A 22492-nucleotide genomic window follows, 5' to 3' on the forward strand; every position below is an offset into this window, starting at 1 on the left:
TAGCAGGATGATTTCCTTGGCAATTATAACATTTTACGTTATCTATTTTTCCTACGATAGGACAATTCGAAGTCCAGTGTTTACCTGCACATTTAACACACGCGGGAATTCTATTGCACTAGTTTCTGGTATGACCGTAGGCTTGGCAGTGTGAACATTGTGGGATGTCTCTTTTAGTTCTTGGAGGTTCAAAAGATACTATAGTGTTCAGTAGTCTATCGATCTTAAAAATTTCTTTATTGTTATCGCTCGGTTCGAGTTCTATGAAGAAAAGTGGTAATCGCGACTGCCTAGCGCATAGCCTTCGCTACCGCAGCCGCTCCAACGGTATACGCGCGCTCTGATTGGTCGGGGTTTTTTATTAATATCTGCTTAACGAAGCCTCGGTCAACATTTTCGCTAAGAAAAAGTTGTTTCAAATCACCTCTCGAACCACTCCTTTCAAGGTGTTACAACATTTTTGTGACACCCTGTATAGACGTACAGTCATTATCTTTGTTGTAGCTAGTATTTTTCGCAAACAACATGCATATATAACCAGGTACATGTTATACATCAATAGATTCAGGAAAACAAATATGTTCGTTTTTGTTATTATATAAACTGCGATTACTTTTAAAATAATGTTATAAACAAATTCTTGATTGTAAACAAATCATTTTTTTTACAAAATTTAGAGTCAGATTTTATATGCAGATAGAAAACCATGAAACTTTTTCTTAAAAAGTTTTCTGCTATCTATGATAGTTTCTGAGATACCCTATTGCAGCAGAAACTTTAGGGGGTCGTTTCACCCCCTAAATATGAAAACAGGTTAAAATAAAAAAAATACGTATATCTTATTTTTCGCTCCTTTAAAACAGATCCAAAAATCTAAACAATCGGAGGCGGACACCTAAAAAACATTCCTTATCAGTCTCTCAGTCTTCTTGATCAAACTGTCTTTTTCTACTTCGTCGACGCTTCGAAACTTTGGACGAATTCAAAGCTGGTCGGACTTGAAATATTTGGTTATACAACTAAGGTGTCGATTCTATTTATATGCGGCTCCAGGCGAGCCCAAACGTACAAAGGGACAGACAATAGAGGAGAGAGAGAGAGGTCCAAAGACACAAAGCGAAGAGCCGAAACGTATCGGAGAGAGAATATGTATCTCACTTTTGCTCGCTAAGAGCGAATTATGTATCTCGCTTCGTTCAGAAATAACAGAAAGCGCCACCTCATTTTCACCGGCCAGCCGTGTATCTATGGGTATTACCATTTCTATACACTGTACATAATAGAGGACGACTCCGCAAGGAGAAAATAAAGATCGTAGTACGTAATAACATATTGAGAGTGGTTTATTACACGACCTCGTCACCGAAGTCATCCTTACTCACTAACCTTGGGCAAACCCGACTGGATTGGCGTATCAACCGCTCGGCGGTGTGTCGACATCACCGTGTCTAGATACTAAAATAAAACTATTACAAATAGTTAAGCACATAAAGCAGAGATATAACATAGATACTTACTCTATTTTTTAAAATACAGAACTAAAAATAGGAATAAAATGATGAATGCAAGAAATCATCGATAATGGGATTGGAAAACTATATAGTTCGTACATTTTTTAAATTTTATCAGACTAAAACAATTGAGTTGGTGAAATTTTAAAAGAATTAAATTAAGGCAAGGAAGTTTTGTCAGATAAGTATACCCAGGTGACTCTACATATTTAATATATTCATTGATAATCATTTTTGCGTACAACCCGATGACTTAATAGGATTAAATAGGATTTTGAATGACTAAGCTAATAGAAAGGCTAATAGAAAAATGTAGAAACGTTGTATTATATATTATATATCATTAATAAATGTACAATAAGTATTGTAACAAGATAACATTATGAAATGTATTGTCCATTCACAGTTTTATAAAAGGCCACCCGTATTAATACTGCATTATTACAGTAGTTGTGCGTTTGTATAAGCTTATATCTCAAAAATATATTTATTATTTTTACCACAATTCTTCCAAAAAACACTGCAGAATGTGATGATTTAGTAATCACATTATATTTAACTTTGTGCGTTTAACATTTACTTTGCTATACTTAACTCTTGTTGCAAAACAAGAATTAGCAAGCCAAGTATCATATTCTCTTTGGTATGTTACTATCAGTCAGAATTACTGGAATCCGATGAGCCAGACATAACCGATGCTATTATAAACATTAAACATATATGGATTTAAGCAACCAATTAATCCTATAAATTAGATAGATTATATATTATTTTTACACATAATGCTTACCAATGATGATAATTAAAATAATCACACAGATAATGCCAATGATGATCATCATTTTCAGATTTTTCCACCAATATTTCCTTTTCAATTTTCCTGCTTGTTGTTCAAATTGCGTTGCACCTTGTTGCAAAACATCTGCACGCGTTTCTAATTCTGACAATTTCTGATCTCTTTCCAATACTTTCTCCACATTTACTTTCATTATCCCCACAACTTCTTTAACAGTTGCTTGCGTTTGCTGCAACTTCTTTGTGGATGCTGCTTGTTGTGGGGTACGAGGACCACCCACTTCTGCATCTCTAGAATTACCACTGCCATCCATGATTCTGTAATGATTAGTGTTACATGCGTTACATACAACTCTAAAAGAATATATTACGAATAGTCACTATAAGACAAATCTAAATGTGCTTATTTTATAAATCGTGACTATATGTTTAATGGTATTGTACACACCCATAACCTCTGAGTTCATAAAAATGCTGGTACAAATAAGACTATTCTAGTTGCGTTCTTATACGATATTAAAAAATTCTTTTATGATTCTTAACCAATACAATATTAATGTTGAATTATCCTTAACATAAAAAAAACACAATACCACACATCAAAGTACGTGTTTATGTTTACCGTGCTATAAAAACAGCTTTCAATATGAATTTGCTTTTAGCAAGTTGTTTAAATACTACGAAAAAGAATAATGCGCTCACTTTTAAATAAAAAATATGCACGAAAATCAAGTAGGATGAGATTTACTGATAAACGATGACAGGTATTCCAAACTTTACTTCGATGACGAGTACACCTTTTTGCAACAGTACATGACATATAATAAAGATGGCGATACTCGTGACGTCACGTTCCAGTCACGTTCATTTCAGAAATATTGAGATTTGACATTTGACAAGTGCTAAAAGAAGATGGAATATTTAAATTCTAACATGGTGAAATTAATAGTTATTATATTTTGTCAAAAATTTATCTAAGTGTTTTTATATTCCGATATTATATTCATGTGGTGTCCGATATTTCGTAAATCTATGAAATAAATATATGACATTTATGCAAGGATCTGTGAAAAATTGGACACTTAAAATATATTTAAAAATATGCAAGACTGGTCGATGAAATTTGTCGTAGCAGCTTGTCGATTCTATGTGCTTAACCATATTCGAGTTGGCAGGAAGTCGGGAATCCAAGAAGAAATTTAGATAAGTATTTTTTGCCTATAAAATGATAGATTTAACAAGAATGAACATGATACTTTGTGGTGTTTTTAACTTATCTTTTACAGGTAGTTTAATCAATGTCGAGTAGTGATCTATAATATGTGAAGATCATGGACAGACAACTTGGTTGGTACGTTAATTGATGTGTACCTTAAATACATGTAAGTAATATGTTTTATACTGTACACATAAACTGTTGTGAGTTGACCATTATTAAATTATAAATATGGTATGGAAATACAGCAATGTTAAATTAGATAAAATTGTTTGTTGTCATAACTGTACCATTACATCCTTTTTGTCTGAATTACAAAAATCCCTGAAATAGTTTACTTATAATAATCTTTTAAAAATTATATAATGTGGCTGCAACTTAATTTCTCAACTTTTATTAAGTAACTTTTGTACTTAGCTGAGCACCAAATATGAAATAATGACATTTACAACAATGAAAGTGACAATAAATTATCTTTAAAAAAATATGTATAAGCTTGTATACATAGTGTGAAAGATGATGGGATGAAAGAGTAATATTCACGAACTCCATCACAATGTAAACAAACACAAAGCGTCAAAGCATTTCCAAGAATTGTAATCTTTGGTTTTTTCCATAGGACAAAGTTATAAGACATTAATGTTAGTCGACTACAGACAGTCATTGAATCTAAATGTATTCGTATGTTTCGTACTGTGAAGTCTCTATTATTTTGATTTTGTTAGTACAAAATAGAAAAACATTAAAACTAAAAACATGCCACGTGGTAAAGTTCTAACTGAAGAGGAAAAAATAGAAATCTTTTAAAGAAGACCAAAAGGAGAGAATTTAATACAAATGTCACTAAAAATGGAAAGAAGTAGGTATGTAATTCGTAATTTTTTAAATAATCCAAAAAATTATGGAAAAAAGAAGAGATCTGGAAGACAATCATCCCTTACTTTAAAAGATAAAAGAGCAGTTTTAAGGTGTTCAGGATAAAATGGGATGTTGAAAGAAACTTTACACACTCGCTTCACGCCAAGAAACCGGACTAATTTGTCACATGGAACGGCGCCGGCGTGTCGCTGTCGTCGGAAGAGTTCAACATATTAGAAGGTCTCTAGCAAGGAATGGTGAATTCTCCAATACTATTTAACATCTTCACTTGTGACATACTCAAGCGATTCAGCATCAATAATAATGATAAACTGTCAGCGCTCGCGTTCGCAGATGACCTGATTGTTTATACCCATAGTAATAAAACCACTACCGTCCAAAAAGATCTCGAAGATATAGTACACAAAATTAATAATTATTATAGTATATGGAATCTTCGTCTCAACCCATATAAATGTGAAACAATATTATTTAGAAAACCGTTAGAAAAACTCTCAACACAAGCTAAACTAGATTACAACAATATTAGTATTAAGACATCTGTACCTGAGTCAAACATCACGGCTATCATAGAAAATAAGAAATCAGTTTCAGTTAAATATTTAGGAGTACATCTAGATTATTTACTAAGGGGTAACATCCACCTGCAAGTACAATTAGATAAAGCGAGGAAGGCCTTCCAGGCAAATAGTGCAATATTGTATATGCTACTAATAAGGCCGATTTTAGCCTATGCTGCCCCCACTTGGTGAAACACCGGCCAATCAATTATGGAAAAAATAAGACTATTCGAACGCAAATGTCTGAGAACTTGTCTAAAAATATACAGATCAACACACTCCACTTTCAACGTTACATCAGCAATAGCTCCATATACAATACAGCAAACATCCCAGGTTTCGACAAAGTTTTAAGGCCGAAATTGCAAAATCAGGCCTTGGAATCGCATCCGCCAAAGTGTAACGAATATATTAAAACCAGAATTATTAGAAAATATTGCTTCTTTGCTTCAATATCTTCGAAAAAAATCATGCTAGCCTAATCGCCCTGTCCTCGTCTCTCCTGCAATTGTTGTATCGTCCTCTCTGTCCTTGTCCCGGAGTTTCCTACTTTTTCCGCAACTGTCGCTGAAGTCAACTCGGAGTTTGGCTCTGGCTCCTGCGCACCCTTAACCTAAAACTTAAAACTAACTAACCTAGTTATAATTAAAACGCATGGCAGCACTGTCGACATCATGTTGCCACAAGCTTGTGGGGAGAGCTTAGGTGTCTACCGCAAGAAATAGAGAGCCACGAGTTTCGATTTTTGAGACAAACTGGCGCCACCAACGGAAAGTAGGTGAACTACTAGATAGTTTTTCCCGTTTTTCAGGCACAATAATGAAAAAAACATATAATAATTATGCATTTCGTAATCAGGAGAAGTAAATCTATCGTCTCGTCAAGCGTTTTTTGGAAAAAATTGAAAAAAAAAAAAATTTCTTGTCTTTGAACGTATTTTTAGCAAGTTTCAAAAACGAAATTGCAAAATGTACAACTGTCCCCCGCAACGGTATTTTATAAGGAACAGTTTAAAAAAAAAATCAGCCGGAAAGGTTGCTTCCTTGCCTCATAAAATTACAATGGTGTTGTCGTTATGAAATCGAGAAGACTGATGCGCTTGCACAATGGCTTGAGTTGCTGGTGTGCCGATAATCTAAAAATGCCTTTCAGCATGGTTCAGTACCGTACTAAAAGTATGAAGCGCCCGAGCTTATATATTTTACTTTTGCATATGTACATATATTCAATATTATATTGTTAAAAAACGTCATGTATATGTTAAGGTTGTTTATATTGCATTGCAATTAATTGACACATAATAGTCTGTTACGATAATTTCAAAGTAGTAAATAATAAACAACTGATATGATTTGTAATATGGTACGAAAATAATAAAGTACTAATTGTTATTTGTGGAATGTAATGATAGTATACAATGTAAAAAATATTGTATAATAAAAAAGGTAAAACGTTTATGAACATTATTTTTGAATATACGTAATTATATAAGAAAAAGCACACTAACAAAGGGAAGGCACGGATGTGCAATCGCTTTTGCAACGACCCTATGGGGGTCGTAGTACGCATGTAGTACTGCAAAATCATTTTGGCTTTTTTCAGAATAGGTGTTTGTTTTTGATGTACAATAAAAACATCTACCAAGGTTCGTTGAATGGATTGGTAGAGTATTAGGTTGTAACGCTGCTTGACCCCGGGTACGAATCCCGATTGATGTATTTTTTTTTTATTTCAATTTTCTATCAGAAATATACTTTTTGGATATCATGTACTATATACTATCATGTATTATATATTACCTTACGCATATTTTAAGGTTAAAATTAATTTTTTAACGTAACATATCATGCCGGAATACCTACTTGCTGTAGGTGAGTAAGTCTTTACAACGATTTTTATGTTTGGTCGTAAGTTTATTTCGTTTTATCGTGACAGTCACATGAAGGAAGGTTTGAAAGTTTGAAAACGGATAGTGATTCTTTGCGTGCAAGTTGTTTTGAAGAAATAGTCATCGATAGCAGAGAATCCAAGCGTAAAGAGGACAGAATGTGTGTAATGTTTTCTCTTTCTCTGGCGTGTGTATTCTCCGGAATACTACTGTTAGTTGTACATGTATACGTTCCATTCGTTCGATTTTACTAGCCTTAAAATGAGAAAGCATGTTATCTTCTATCATTCTCCAAAGTATAACACCCGTGCTCGAGCGATCACTTTATACTTTGCCGCTACACCGAACCCCCTGTTTTGTCTACGGGTTCCTCCTCGTCACGCTCGAGAACGGTCAAGCCGAATATACCATAACTGTTTCGAAATAAGCAACTTGCCGGTCCCGATCGAGTTACTTATTTCGAGACATTGCTGTACTTGTTTCTATTTGTATAATGAATTTCAATATATTTATCTCTATTCTACATAGATGTTTGATACGCATCGTGGCTATCAAAAAATCGAGTACATTTCATTAACGTAAATCAAGCGGTATACCCAGTAGAATTAAATAAACAATTTTGCAGTTGTAAATCTAAAGCATTCATTCGATGTACATGGTGATTAAAAATTTTGTTTCCACTGCTTTTTCGAAAATTATCACCCAAGTTCATGTACATCATAATGGAAATTGTTTGTTTTAAAAAATATATCCGAACATTAGTTATAAATAAGTCATATTTAATGAATGTATTTTTAAAAGAAAGTGAAAAAAAAGAATAGTGTAAGAATGTTTCAACGGGACTCGAACTCGCGACAGAGGAATTATTATGCTGATGCTTTACTGACCACACCGAATTCGCTATTGACAGAATCGCTTATAATTCACCAAGTAAGTAGCAATAATAACTTCAATGTTGAATATCTCGTAAACTATAAATAGTCATATCTGGGCCCGTTCCCTTGTCAGTCTCTCTTTCTTCTTCATCAAACTGTCTCTTTCTACTTCGTCGACGCCTTCAAACTTTGGACGGATTCGAAGCTGATCGAAACATTCGGTTACACATATAATGTATGGAGGTATAATAACCAGCCGAGGTGTCGATTCTAAGTTTACGTGCGGCTCCAGCCGAGCGCGAACATAGAAAGAGACAGAGAGAGGAAAGCGAAAGAGTATAAAAGTGTAAAAATAAGAATAAAAAAAATACACAGCAGCTTGGGAGCGAACTAGCGATATCTTATGTACGATACTACGATCACTGATACCAGCCAGGCCAAGTTTTTTCGCCCATGTACTGCCAGAATGACCGTCAACAGGGTCGTATCCAGGGTAACAGGTGTAGGATGCTATGGCTATTGTGGCTATGAGCGCGAAATCATGAATATATTAGTCCTTATTATTTATATATTGTCTATAATTATATATTGTCTTTATATATTGTCCTACATTTGTCCATAAATCATGAATATATTTGTAAAATTATGCAGGGGTAATTAAGATACACCTTTTTAGTCGTGCGTATACTTCATTGATGCTATGTTCGCTGTGCGTGCGCGAAAAAACCCGGCCCGACTACGATACCTGCGAACCAAGTCGAAAAGCGTGTTTAGATGGTCGACACGTAACAGAAAGGAAGACGACGACAGCGCTGCGGTGGAAAGCACGATATTAAGGCAGCCATGTTGGCATATGAATCGTCTCAATCGTAGCGACACCACCAATGTAATTTTATGAGGCGAGGAAGCAACCTTTTTGGCTGATTTTTTTTTCAAACTGTTCCTTGTAAAATGCTATTGCGGGGGACAGTTACAGATTTTTGGAAAAAGACCCACAAAAAATTTCTTGTCGTTAAACGTATTTTTAGCACTTTTCAAAAGCGAATTGCAAAATGTGCAACTGTCCCCCGCAACGGTATTTTATAAGGAACAGTTTAAAAAAGAAATCAGCCGGAAAGGTCGCTTCCTCGCCTCATAAAATTACAATAACTGTTTGAAAAATTGCAAAAGTTTGACATCATTCTGTCTTTGTCTCTCCTCCGATTGATGTATCTCCCTCTCTGTCACAGCATCATTAGAGAGACATCCTTGTCCCAGAACTTCCTACTTTCTCCGCAATGCGCGCTGAAGTCAACTCGGAGTTTTGCTGGGTCTCCTGCGCACCCTTAATCGAGAGATAATAATCGAAATGTCCGAAGACTCGCAACATGGGATTCTCATCCGGATGAGGATACCCTTATCGGACGACTGTCCCGCTCTGAATGGAATTCGTCTCGCGAAGTGACGACTGATGACACCTCGCAATGACTCTTCCTCGTCCTCGTTGCCACCCCTTAGCGCCCAAGGGGCGCGCCGACTGGGCTCCGATTTTGGGAACAAGACCCAATTAGGGCGCCTTTCGTCCCACGCTCACCCCAATCGCGGTGCCTTCGCCAACGACCTCGAAACTAGGGATAGGTGATCGCCTGGTGACTCACGAAAACCCAACGCGCCCGTGGGTTTTTCCGAGTTTATGGCATGGCCGGCCGCCGAGCATCGGAACCATGCGGAATTCTAAAGACCTCGAAACGGTCACACCTGGCTTGATATTGACAGCAATCAGCTACAAACCGAAAGCGACATATTTCGCAAGCATGTCATAAACTCTTGTTGGCCCTCCGTTCAGTTCTCCGCGTCGTTCGAAGAAGGATATTAACGATCTAACGGTATACGATTACAGAGGAGCCTAAATTCTGCCGACACTTGAGTTCTATCCGGAACATAAGATGTGCATCAAATTCAGTTCTTACACGCAAATTACAGGCAAATTTTAGTAGAATGTGGCTCAAACGTATCTGTAAAGACTGTAATAAAATAATTTTTGGAAAAAAATATAACCGACTTCGAAAAAATATTAAAATTGCACTAAAAAATATGAAATAATTTCTATTTCATTTATATTAAATTATGTTAAATAATCTTTTCGTAGTTGGCGCAAAATTAAAAATTTTTAATTCCTGCTTGAGTTACTTTTTGGTGAAGGCGGCAATGTTGAATGCTTTTAATGTATACATGTATACTGTCTACGTGAAAGTCCAGGTCGGTCCCCTGGGCTTGTTGACGGCAATAGACTTCCCCCCAAAAAAAGGACCCAAAAGCAAAACTTCTTACAATTGTTCAAGACTAGAGTTTTACGTGGTTTCCGAGTACTTGCCTCGATGAAATGTAATAATGGAGAGGGCTTATCTTTCCATTCTCTTTCCTGGTCGGCTGTGTGAGAGTTCGTTAGAATAAGAAACCCTACCAGTGGTCACTGGTACTAATAATCAGTTATTAGGCGCCTGTTTGTCGTTTTACAAACCCATTACCTTCGTGTGGGTGCAGGTATGGCCGTATAGCCTATGGAACGCTCAGCCAGACAATAAATGTGTACGTGAAAGTACTGTCTGAGTAGATTTGGAATAGTTTTTGATGGAGGCGCCGATAGAGAAAAGTGTTAATGTTTATGATGTCTGTAACAGTGAGGTTACTAAAATGATCGTGCGTGAGTTTAATATCTATATATATATATATTTTAATAATCATGTAAATTAAAACTTTTACAGCATAAAGCGTGCGAAGAGTATTCTTTGACTGCAGAGTCCCGAAAACAGCGAACGACTGACTCCTTCCGCAAATTTCACTACCTTTATAGTATTCTTCGGAAAGGCGTTACCTTTCCGAAGATACAGAGGGTGGAATTAGTCACCGCCTTAATTTGGCGGGGATAGCCGATGACTTTTCGGGACTGGCAAAGGTGGTTGCCACATGTAGGGAATAAGGTCCTTTCGGGACCGCGCTACCCGTGCGGGCGGAAAGACCTTGGCGGTATATGGCCGGCAGAAGTTGTAAAAAAGGACACATTTACGGAAACGGTTTCTTAAGTATGTTAACATAATTTACCGTCTTGCAAACGCCAGGTAGGTTTTATTACCTTAAAACCTAACATCTACAAGCGGTCGGTTTTACCTTCGCGCATGTGCAAACCATATACCGCTACACACTCATTACCCTAGAATCACATTTGCTTACCCATTGTACTACATTGTCATATAAAATATTGGACATTTACATGTATTGTCCATATACGTTGCTTGAGTTTATGCTCTAGGATGAAAAAAAGGGAAGGGCCTTATGGCTCTTCCACAAAAAACCTACTGCTGAAGTCTATCGTTTCTCCTTAAGCCTAATCTTAAACCTAACTAAGTATTATGGGGCGGGGGAGAGGGGGGGGGGGTAGGTGGCTATTTACATATGCGCCGTTTCCGGAGCCCTATTTACATAGTGTGAAGTTTTTCTATTAGTTATTTGGCATAGGTGCCTCTTGATTATTCCTTACTTTAAGACGTCTTCTTCTTCTTAGTTCGTCTAATTGTTGTACACATCCGGCCCTCCACCAGAGGTGTTTTGATAGTTTGTGCCAGTCTTCTTTGTCTATATCTGAAGTACTTCTGTTGTATCTTAAGATGTGGTTTTGCCAGGATGACGGAGTCTCATTGAATACGATTTTTTTGTCAGCTCTATTTCTTCTAATGTGGTAGATTATGGGCGTGTTGTTTTCATCTTGAATACATCCAAGTTGATCCAGGTGTGGGAAGGCGGCTATGGGTATATAATCTGTTTCACAGCATCTGTCAGCATATTCTTTTTCACAGATTAAGTTATTAATTATATGATTTGGTGAATTCCGGCATCTTATTAGGAAGCTTCTGATTAATTATAATATGAAAGTGTTTATTCTTGGTATTTTAGCCTTGTTTAGTAATTGTCTAGTACTGTAGAATTTTTGAAAATTTGACTGTGGGGACCTGTACATATTTAAGCATTTGCGCAGACATTTCCTTTCAAACTTTCTTAAACTTTCCATTGCGGATGCTGAAATGTTCCACCATGCTGTAGGCGCGTATGTTAATATCGGTCTTATTAGCAATTGGTAGGAGATAACTTTTGCTCTCTTCGGTAGGTAATTATTATGAAAGAGCTTACTATGGGCTAGTAGTGCTTTGTTTGCTTTCTCTACTTGTACATCAATATGGTTGTTCATTCTGAGGAGGTGGTCTAAGTGAACCCCTAGGTATCTAAATGTTTTTCTATGAGGGATTGAGATTTCTTCGTTGTTGGATGGAGTTGAAATTGAAATGCAGAAGTCATTGAGACCTGTTTTTATCTTCTTGCTGAGGTAGTTGTATGGTTTTCGGAAAATAATTGTTTCACATTTTGCTGGATTGATTTTTAGATTCCATATTCTGTGATATGTATTCCTTTTTTCAACTAAGTCCTGTAATTTCTGCTTTACTGCCTCGGTAGATTTACCTGCTACGTACACTATTTCGTCGTCCGCAAAAGCTATGGAGTATGTGTTGTTGTTACCATTTAAGTCTGGCATGTTTATTCCATCATTGTAGATATTGAACAGTGCGGGAGCGCACACTCTTCCTTGTTGTAGACCTTCTTTTAGGTGAAAAGTGTTTTTGGATACCCTCACACCGTCCGTGACCACGAATTCTAATCCCGCAATCATCTCGTCTATCAGTCTAGTAATTTGTTTTGGGAAGCCTTTTTTAATCAATTTAAATATTAGGCCATTATGTCAGACGGTATCAAAAGCTTTCTCAATCTCTATTAAACATGCTGTAACTATGTCTTTATTGTTTAGATATTTGTAGATGTCGGACATTAGTTTTTCAACGGCGTGGAGAGTAGAGTGCCTGTATTTGAAACCGAATTGGTTGTCGGCGATTATATTGTTTTTCTTGCATGATCTTTCTAGTGCTTGCTTTATGATGATTTCATATACTTTACTAATATTGAGTGCAAGGTTGATGGATCTATAGTTTCCAGGAGATCTGTTTTCTCTGTCCTTCTTCTGTATCGGTATTATTTTTGTTTTCTTCCATGCCGTTGGAAAATATCCATTGTTTAATGCATTGTTAAATATGGCTGTGTATGTTCTAATAATTATCGGAGGAAGGTGTTTGATTACTATTTCGGGCATGTCGTCCGGTCCCGTGGATGTTTTATTTGGTAGTTTCTTGCAGATTGTTTGAACTTGTAGTCTATTAGTGAATAGTTCAATGTCATCCTCTACATTGATTCTTGTGGGGCAGGAGGCTGGGTTTTCTTGCGAGAATTCTGTTACACGGTGTCGAGGATGGATTTGCATTCTGAATTCCTCTGTTGTTCTGTCAACGATTTCCTTTAATCGAGTGCCTTCGTTGAGATATATTGGTGCATTTATTTCTTCAAAATGGGCTCCTAATATTTCTATTTTTGCCTGTGTGTTTTCCACTAGATATGATCCGTTTGTTCCATGGATTAGTTCATTAGTGGCTCCTACTCTACTAACTATTGCTGTATGATGGTCATTTAATGTTAGATCTTCTATGATTATTCCGTTTTTCCTTCTGAACATCTGATTAATTATAGTGAAGAATTTGTCCGATTTTGTATGATCAATTTCCTTTGCTTTTTGTGCCCAGAATCTATTCACCGCTTTGGAGAATTCCTTGGCTAGAAGATATTTTATAGATTTGATGATAATTTTTATACATTGTCGCTGTTCCTGATTGAAAGTTGATCTCCGTCTGGTTACTAGCGTAACTAGGAAGGATTTATCTCTCCTGAGGCTGGTGATTCTATTGTTTATGTATTTGTCTATACTGTTTGTGGACCTGCTTTTTGGTATTGTTTTTTCCATAGATGTTTTAATGTGTTTTTCCATGTCGAGTAGGCATTCGTCTATTTCTGTATTACTTTGCGAATTCGGACGAAAATATGTTCGGACAAGTTCTGACGAATTCGTCTGAACAAACAAACGCCTATTTTTCAATGAGAGTGTTTACACTAGCAACGATAAACATGTCAGAACATTTACGACGGCGTCAGAACTAGTTGATAGTTTGATTTTTTCGTGCGTCCTGCGTCTATTCTTTTAGTCAGTACGTTTCTGCCGCCCAGCAAAGATGGACGGACTTGATGAATTTTATTTTCTTGAAAGTCCGTTAATGAAGATAATGTTGTTGAATGATGGCAAAATAGAGCATGTCAACGGGTTATTTTCTAGTAGAGACGACAAAGGAAAGTTTAAAATGTTATTTCAAGAATTGTGGGAGCATCCGGAAAAGTTTTTCGAGTATTTCAGAATGAGACCAGCAACATTTGAATACATACTGAAGGAGATAGAAGAAAGAATCACAAAGTTCTCCAATTTTCGTGTATGTATTTCGACAAAACAAAGACTGGCTGTAACATTAAGGTAAGAAAAAGTTTAACAATGTATTCAGTTCTTTACTTCAAAGGAAATTCGAAATATTCAAAAATGAAAATACAGACAAGTGAAATAAAATACACAGTAAAATTGAACAAATTGCACTTGCATTTTTAATGTGTTACACTTGAAATGAACGAATCAAGGTCTTCATGTTGAGGAGCACCAAGTAAAGTTTCCGCTTGTGAACCATTTGCCGAAGTATCACTCGTCAATGAATCACATGCGGAAACGCCATAATTATGTATAGAATGTTGGCCTCTGAATCCTCCCAAAAGATTCTCTTCGCAAAACACATTTTGGAGTTTATTTCTCACAATCATTTTTCTTTCATCAGGTACTTTCCTCAAATAAGGCAATAAACTCATTAAAAAATGGTAGTCTGCATCTTCGTTTTGTTTCGTTTTCTCCTTCAATATTTTTATTTTTTGATCTTCCAAAATCATCAATTTTTTTATCGTATTAGCATTATTCAATTTTGCAATTTTTTTTTATGAGGTTGCGCAAATTCATTTATTATATTTTGAAGTGATTGTGGTGATTCTAAAGTTTGTGGTGGTGATTCCAGTTCTTTTTCAGGAGAATCAGGGGAAAAAGCAGTTCCTGAATTTTGGATATTTTCATCACATGTCGTCTCGCTTGAGACATTACTCTGCAATTGCCGTTTTCGAAATTGGTCCTTCAAAAACTCCATGTTTTTGAAATAGGCCAACTTAGATTCTTTGATCATTCCTCCTTCGTCTCCACTCCGTTTTTTAATATTCTTACTCAATTCCTTGCGAAACGTGTCCCTCAAACCTCGCCACTTAATTTTGGCTGCTTCACCTCAAATTAGTGAAAAAAAATGTTATGTTAAGTTAGTTATATTATGTTGTGTTATGCTAGTGTTTTCAATTATTTTTTTAATGGATATGTTGATTTATTGTACAATAGTTGATCCTTATTACAGATTTCTATCAACTGGGATGTCATTTCGAGCACTAAGCTTCTCCTACAGAATTTCACACTGTGCTATTTGAAACATAGTTTACGAAACATACCAAGCTATATGGGAGTGCTTCTGCGGTATACATATGTCTTTGTCTACTACAGAGGAATGGAAAACCATCGCGAGTGATTTTTACAACAAATGGAATTTCCCCAATTGCATCGGTTGTATAGGCGGAAACATATTCGCATGAAATGCCCCAAACAAACAGGATCGATATATTACAACTATAAGGGCTATTATTCTATTCTATTGCAGGTACAGATCTCTATTTCACATGTATCGAAATACCCAGGTTTACGGGTAATTAATGGATCCGTGTTTTAATCCGTGTATGTTTAATACACGGGTACCCGGGTATCGAAATACGCGGGCATTCAGATATCTAAATATACGTATCCGTGTATTTCGATGCTCATGTACATACCTGCATATCCGTGTATTTCGATGCTCGTGTACCCGTGTATTAAAAATACACGTGTTCTTAATCCCTTATGGGATTAATTTGTTACATCCGGCCCTGCCGGTGTCCCTTTTCATCGACCTCGCATTGCGAATAGTTAAGATCAGATACTTTTAGGAATGCGCTTGACATACGATTCGGAAACCGTTTCTCGGGAACCGAATCGTGCGATCTGCGAATCAGCGAAATAGGCGTCAGCGCTCAACGCCAGCACATCTGCTGAACTTGGGACCCCTCCCGATTTCAACGGATGCCGAAGCGAAGGTTCTCGATCGCGGCTCGTGCCATGCGAGGATCAGTTAATATATAAACCCGTGGACACGCCCCACGGCGCTCTTTTTTCGTGGGGGTGGTGCGGTCAATGGCCCTATACGGGTCACCAGTTTGGGCCGGCGACATGATGGCCCGTCGGCGCAGCCGGATGCTGCTGCGCCGCGTGCAAAGGCACATGGCCATCAGGGTCGCGAGGGGATAACGCACCATATCCCACGAGGCGGCAGTGTGGGGCCGATGTAGACTCGGCCCAACATGCGTTGGAGGAGTGCCCGGCCTTCTCGGCGGAGAGGCGGGGGCTTCAGCAGGTTGTTGGTTGGGACCTCTCGCTTCCGGCCGTCGTTGCGTCGATGGTCTGGCGGAGAGGTCCTGGAGGGCGGTGTCCTCCTTCTGTGAGGTCGTCATATCGCAGAAGGAGGACGACGAGCGGGATCGGGAGAGAACTGATACCGCTCGCGCGGAGCGGAGGAGGCAGAAGCGCGCAGCGGGACGGCGGTTACCAACTGCTCCCGCTCCTGCCGGTGGGGCAAGTCCCCACTGACCTCCTCTCCTCCACCGGCCGGTAACCGCAATACATGGTCCGGCTGGGGGAGCGATCCCGCGGGACACGAGCGGCGAGCCCAGCACTGGGCTCGCCCTCTGTTGCCCGTGGGATCGCTGGGCATGGGAGGACCGCCGTGCAGCAACTCCGGAGGTCCTCACTAAAACAACCCATGCCCAGCAGTGGCGCCGTCGGGTGTGGCCCCCCGGTGGCGCTTTTCCCTGTGTAGCGGGGAACAAGAATACGCCCACAGTAATCCCTGCTTGACGTAAGTGGCGATTAAAAGGGACAGGTGTGACTGCGGGTAGTGGCGCCCGCAGCCAGGTGGGGAGGGATGTCGCTCACCACCGAAGATGGAACTCCTCCATTGCAAGGGAGAAGGCGCGGGGGGGCACCGGTAGCGTTCGAAAGAGATCCCGGTGCCCCTCCCCAATGCGCAGAGCCCGGCCACCGTGGTGTTTTAATGGGTATTCCCCTTCTTCTGAGGGGCGAGTCCCACACTACCCCCTCCTTTGAGGGGGTGTGCGTAAATGCATTTCTCCGCGTTAAAAAAAAAAAAAAGGGTGCTGGCTCTTTTGTTCACGATTTGTGAGGATCGGCGTGAGGAGTTATCTGTTGAGCATTATTATACGCGCTACTCGGCCTTATTTCTGGTTGTGGGAGATGGTTTGACCCAGTGGCGGATCGGAAGTTACGTAACGTTTTAGTCGTAGGGACCCGCTGCTTGATATGGCAGTTATCAGCGAGCAGAGGTACACCAATCACTTTCTTTTACGGATGTGGTGTACCCTGCCGCTGGTACAGCCGGAATGTCTTCTGCGTGGGATTTCACGTGCCTATCCCGTCAGCGGAGCCCGCGGCTGGATTCTGTTACAGACTAGTCCGTCGTTGGGTGATAATTTATATCACGTGCCGGGTTCATGTAAGTCAGGGTATTGCCTCGTTTCGGTCGAGCACGTTATTTCTGTGCCATATTCGGGCTTACGTTTTGTCGAGGATCAGGATTTCGTGTTGTCTCTGTGGGGGGGAGGGATACTTGTTGAGTTTGCGCGCGGGGCAGAGACGGTAGATTTTTAGTTTTTTATTTTAGTTTGTATTTGAGATGTTAATTATATGTTTAAGGAACTAGTTTTAAGTTTAGGTTATTGTAATAGGTACATATTATGGATTTTGTTTTATATAGCGTTTGGAATAATAGTTGTGTTATTAGTGTAGTTTCTTTTGATATAAAAAGGTTCCTTTTTGTTAAATAAATGCTGTTTTGATCTCTGTATTTCTTCTATAGTTATGTGTTTATCATTTTCCCTCCTCTTTATTTAAGCGTTGGTATATTTCTGGGCCTTGGGTACGGGATGGGAGGGAGTGTCGATGGGTGGGTAGCATGAGGCTGGACGCACGCTTTGGGTAGCATGAGGCTGGACGCACGCTTTCCTGGCACTGGGGCAGTTGGTCGAGGTCACCATGCCTCTTCCACAAACCTCCAGGTCGGGTCAAAAACCACGACCTAGCTGATATTCCCTTACACCAGGGTGGCGCTTCGGCGTCCTCCTGGGCGGGGAATTTCGGCGAAGTCGGCGGGCTGCGTCCGGTCAAGTCCACTCACCGCACCTCCTCGTGGTGCTCCTGGGTCTCCGCTTCAAGAGTCGGCGCTCGCTTGCGAGAACCGACTTGCTGGATGTGGAGGGCGAACGCGGTGAGCTGGCATCTGGCGGATCCTCTGTTGACGACATGGCAAGTTTGGAGGCATGGGTACGGCGCCCACCCGCAATGGGGTGCTTTGACAATGAACATGGACAACCGAGGATTAAGCGTTTACGGTGCAGAGGGCGTCGGATCCCTCAGTACCGGCGCGGTGAGGAGTAGTCGACCAGGCTCCCCCGCGTCGTTATCTTACGACTGGGAGAACCCCGGGGTGGACCACCAGGCCCCCGGGTTCAGCAATGCGCCTGGTGAAGAGACGTCTGTAGCGGGGACCTCCTCCGCTGCGGCGTCTTCCGGCGTCAGGGTGCGCGAGGACGTGCTTCTCGCGCAGCCCGTCGTCCGGTTGGAGAGGGTGGAGGGGCGGGAGCTCAGCTCCGGCCGCCTCCTGGCGGCTGCAGACGAGTCCGGCACCGGCGCTGACTCCGACGAGTCAGACAGCTCGGTGTGGTCGGCGCGCTCCCTGCAGTCGCCGCTAAGAAGGAAGCGAGGTCGACCCCCTACTGCTGGGGATTGTGTCGGCCTCGCCGACGCTAAGCGAAAGCCTAGCGAGAGGGAGCAGCGCCTGGCGATGGACGTCGCGGACCATTTAGTGTCCTCCGTCCGGATCTCCAGGTCCTGCAAGCCCCTCAAGGGCGAAGAGGAGCTGGCGGCGGAGATGCGCCACGCGCCGACCGCCGAACTGGGCTCTCGGATTTTCGAGAGCTCGGAGGCGGTCCTGAGGGTTGCGAAATGCTCCAACAACCTTCACGGGCCGATGGTGCGCCAGCTGCGGATTGCAGCGGCCACCATCAGACACGCTGCCGTCGAACAGGCGAAGCGTGTCAAGACCTCGGTCCGGGAGGTGGAGCTTGAGCGGACGGTCGCCGAGCTCAGGGCCCGCGTGACCGAGCTGGAAGCCCGGCTTGCGCGGGGCCCGGTCGCGCCTGCCGCGGTGCCGTCGGTGCCGCCGCCCGTCGATCGGGCGGTATCGGTGCCGGTGCCCCCTTCGCGGCCGGGTGCGTCCTCGACGGCGAGGTCGAGTCGGCCTGCTGCCTCGAGGCCTGCGCCGGCCGGTCCGTCGCGCAAGCCTGCGATGGGCGGCGCGACCCTCTCGCCGAGCGTGGACGTCGAGGGCCTCATCCGTCGCCTCTGCGGCGAGATGGAAGTGCGCATCGCGCCGCGCCCTCCTGCGGGTCCCTCCCAACCTGGCCCCTCGGCGGTGGGGAGCCGCCCCGGGACCGTCAGCGGGGAGCCCGCGAAAAAAGAAGAGAGGCAGGAAGAGGAGCGGGAAGAAGCAACGGGTGGCGCCGCTGCCCATCCTGCTCCGGCCTTGCCGCGCCTGCCCCGGCTGCGTCCCGGGCGAGGCCTCCGCCTGCGCCTATTGCGCCCTCCCTGACCCGTCCGGCACCTGAGACATGGTCGAAGGTGCTCGGACGCAAGGAGAGGCGTGCGGGGGCGGCACGCTCTCGCACTCGCGGGGCGTGGCCGGCTGGAGCTCCGGCCGGGCCGCGGGTTCGTCCGGCGCGTGCGCCGAAGACGGCGGCGGTATCCCTCACCGTCGCCCCGGACAGCGCCATGACCTACTCAGAGGTCATGGCAAAGGCGGTCGCTGGCGTGCGGTTACGGGATGTCGGGGTAACCGGCATCCGGTACCGCAAGGGGCAGACCGGGTCCTCCATTTTGGAGATCCCGGGCCCGGACAGCGCTGCCGGGGCGGACCGCCTGGCCGGTCGCCTGGCGGAGCTGTTCGCCGGCACGGACGTGAGGGTGTCCAGGCCGATTAAATCCGCTGAGGCGCGGGTTAGCGGCCTGGACGAATCCGTCACGGCCGACGGCGTGGCGGCGGCAGTTGCCGCGGTAACCGGGTGCCCGGTGGACAGGGTCCAAACCGGCATCATCCGGCGTTCCGGGTCCGGGCTGGGCACCGTCTGGCTCCGCTGCCCGGCGGCTGCCATGAGGGCCCTTCTGGCGGCTGGCCGCTTGCTCGTCGGCTGGTCGTCCGCCCGAGTGGAGGCCTTGCCCGCGCGAGCCCTCCGATGCTTCAGGTGCCTGGAGCTCGGGCACGTGCGGCAGAAATGCCCCCTTGAGGCGGACCGCGGGGACCGGTGCTACAGGTGCGCCGGTGCGGGCCACCGGGCACGTGAGTGCACGGCGCCCATGCGATGCCCGGTCTGTGCTGACCTGGGCAGGCCAGCCGACCACCGGCTCAGGGCCAAAAAATGTGCCCCTCCACCGCCAAAACAGGGGAGGAGGGCTCGCGTGACGACCCCGAGTTCGGGCGAATTTACGCCGGTCAGTCGACCGGCGGCAGATGCGCCGGCTGAGGCGCTGCGGGCGAGATCGCCCGCTGCGATGGAGGGAGGATCCGGCCTGGGGGAGGCCATGGACATGGCCTAAAGTTCATGCCCCCGGTCCGGATCCTCCAAGCCAACCTCAATCACTCGGCCAGGGCGCAGGACTTATTTATCCACTGCCTGGCCGAGTTAGGTGTGGGGTTGGCGGTCGCCGCGGAGCCATACCGCGTCGCCGACCGCCCGAACTGGGTGGCCGACGCGTTGGGCTCCGTGGTGATAGTGGCCAGCGACACCGCGGCCCTCTGCGTGTTCGCCCGCGGCGACGGGTTCGTCGGGGCGGAGTGCGGCGGCCTGGCCCTGATCGGGGTCTACGCCCCTCCGAGTACCCCCCTCGCGGCGTTCGAGTGGCTGCTGGACGGGATCCGGGACGCATTGTCCCGCTCTCCAGTAGCCCGAACGCTCGTGCTGGGCGACTTCAACGCCAAGTCCACGGCGTGGGGTGGCCCGGCAACGGACGCGAGGGGTCGGGCGGTGCTGGAGTGGGCGGCGAACGCGGACCTCCGACTGCTTAACCGGGGGTCCGTGAGCACGTGCGTGCGGTGGCAGGGCGAGTCGATCGTCGACTTGTCGTGGGCGACGCCTGCCGCCTCGCGTCTCGTGTCGGGATGGGGGGTAGCGGAGGAGGTGTAGTCCCTGAGTGACCACCTCTACATCCTTATGGATGTCTCCGCTGCCCCTCAGTACCATCCCGCTCGCGGAACCGCGCCGGGCCGACCGCCGCGCAGATGGGCGCTGAAGCGCTTGGAGAAGGATGCCCTGATGGCGGCCGCCCTCGCCGCGTCCTGGCCGGATGCCCTGGCTGGACCGGTTGCGGACGTCGATCGGGAAGCTGACTGGTTTCGGGAGTCATTGACAGCGGCGTGCGACGCCGCCATGCCCCGAGCCAAGAAGCTACCAAGGCGGGCCGCATACTGGTGGAGCGACGAGATTGCCGCGCTGCGTGCTACATGCAGCGCGGCGCGACGTCGCTTCACGAGGGCCCGCCGGAGACGGAATCGCGACCCGGCGAGGGAGGCGGCGCTGTATGAGGTCTACCGAGAGGCCACGGTGGACCTCCAGCGCGCCATCAGGAGGGCCAAGGCGAGCGCCTGGGGAGAGCTCCTCGGGACTGTGGACAAAGATCCATGAGGGCGGCCCTACCGCAATGTGCTGGGCCGCATGCGCCCGGCCGCCCCCCCTGTCACGGAGTCCCTCGACCCCCACGTTCTGGAGCGTGTCGTGGATACCCTCTTTCCGGTAGATCCGGAGGAGGGTCCGCGGCCGCTCCTGCCGGCGGAGGCCAGTAACTGGTCCGCCGGCCTGCGGGTCACCGAGGGGGACCTCGGGATGGCCGTCGGGCGAATGGTGGCCAGGAATACGGCACCAGGGCCCGACGGCATCCCTGGGCGGGCGCTCGCTTTGGCGCTGCGCGTCCTGGGTCCCCGGCTCAGGCGGCTGTTCGACGGCTGCCTAGAGTCTGGGCGGGTTCCGCTGGCCTGGAAGCAGGACCGGATGGTCCTTATCCCGAAAAAGGGAAAGCCCGCGGATTTGCCCTCCGCGTATCGGCCGATCTGCCTCCTCGACGAAGCGGGCAAGCTCTTCGAGCGTGTGCTCGCTTCCCGCCTGTCGGGGGGCCTGTCCGACGGGAGTATGCAGTTGGCTGACTACCAATACGGTTTCCGCGAGGGCCGGTCGACGCTTGACGCGATCGACCACGTCCATGCCCTCGAGGACCGGGCGGTCTCCCGGGGTGGGGTGACGTTGGCGATTAGACTCGACATCGCCAACGCATTTAACACTCTGCCCTGGGGCACGATCCGGGAGGCGCTCCGAGAACACGGAGTGCCTCCATATCTACGGGTCGTGTTAGCCGACTACCTGTCGTACAGGTGGATCGAGTACCCTGGCAGAGGCGGGGTGCCGATGCGTCGGAGGGTCAGCCGAGGCGTGCCCCAGGGGTCCGTTTTAGGAGAGGTTGAGGTTGAGGCGGGCCAGGCGACGGCGGCTAGCTGCCGCCCCTGCCGCAGGGGGGACTGGTCCCCCCC

General features: G+C 44.8%; 4 protein-coding genes across 7 annotated transcripts; 2 read left to right on the forward strand and 2 right to left on the reverse strand.

The window, feature by feature from the left end:
* Positions 1-1816: 1816 nt before the first annotated feature.
* Positions 1817-5255, reverse strand: LOC128882447 (synaptobrevin). 4 transcript variants are annotated; one of them, XM_054134047.1, is made up of 3 exons: positions 4948-5255; positions 2302-2624; positions 1817-2209 (listed from the first exon to the last, which is right to left on the reverse strand). In XM_054134047.1, the coding sequence occupies exons 2-3, from the start codon at positions 2618-2620 to the stop codon at positions 2166-2168; spliced, it is 363 nt and encodes a 120-aa protein (XP_053990022.1). In that variant the 5' UTR covers positions 2621-2624; positions 4948-5255; the 3' UTR covers positions 1817-2165. The 4 variants fall into 4 exon arrangements, with proteins under 4 accessions (XP_053990022.1, XP_053990020.1, XP_053990021.1 ...); XM_054134045.1 differs by lacking the exon at positions 4948-5255 and adding an exon at positions 3009-3167; XM_054134046.1 differs by lacking the exon at positions 4948-5255 and adding an exon at positions 2929-3122.
* A 7237-nt stretch (positions 5256-12492) lies between these two features.
* Positions 12493-16298, reverse strand: LOC128882448 (uncharacterized). Its single transcript, XM_054134049.1, has 2 exons — positions 16101-16298; positions 12493-13704 (listed from the first exon to the last, which is right to left on the reverse strand). The coding sequence occupies exons 1-2, from the start codon at positions 16296-16298 to the stop codon at positions 12493-12495; spliced, it is 1410 nt and encodes a 469-aa protein (XP_053990024.1).
* Positions 16299-18109: 1811 nt separating this feature from the next.
* LOC128882449 (translation initiation factor IF-2-like) lies at positions 18110-19510 on the forward strand. Its single transcript, XM_054134050.1, has one exon. The coding sequence runs from the start codon at positions 18110-18112 to the stop codon at positions 19508-19510; it is 1401 nt and encodes a 466-aa protein (XP_053990025.1).
* Positions 19511-20516: 1006 nt separating this feature from the next.
* On the forward strand, positions 20517-21098 carry LOC128882450 (uncharacterized). The gene has a single exon (XM_054134051.1). It carries the CDS (start codon positions 20517-20519, stop codon positions 21096-21098), a length of 582 nt encoding a protein of 193 aa, XP_053990026.1.
* Positions 21099-22492: the final 1394 nt, after the last annotated feature.

Source organism: Hylaeus volcanicus, unplaced genomic scaffold (genome assembly GCF_026283585.1).
Source record: "Hylaeus volcanicus isolate JK05 unplaced genomic scaffold, UHH_iyHylVolc1.0_haploid 11827, whole genome shotgun sequence".
NCBI classification, from domain to species: Eukaryota; Metazoa; Arthropoda; class Insecta; order Hymenoptera; family Colletidae; genus Hylaeus; species Hylaeus volcanicus.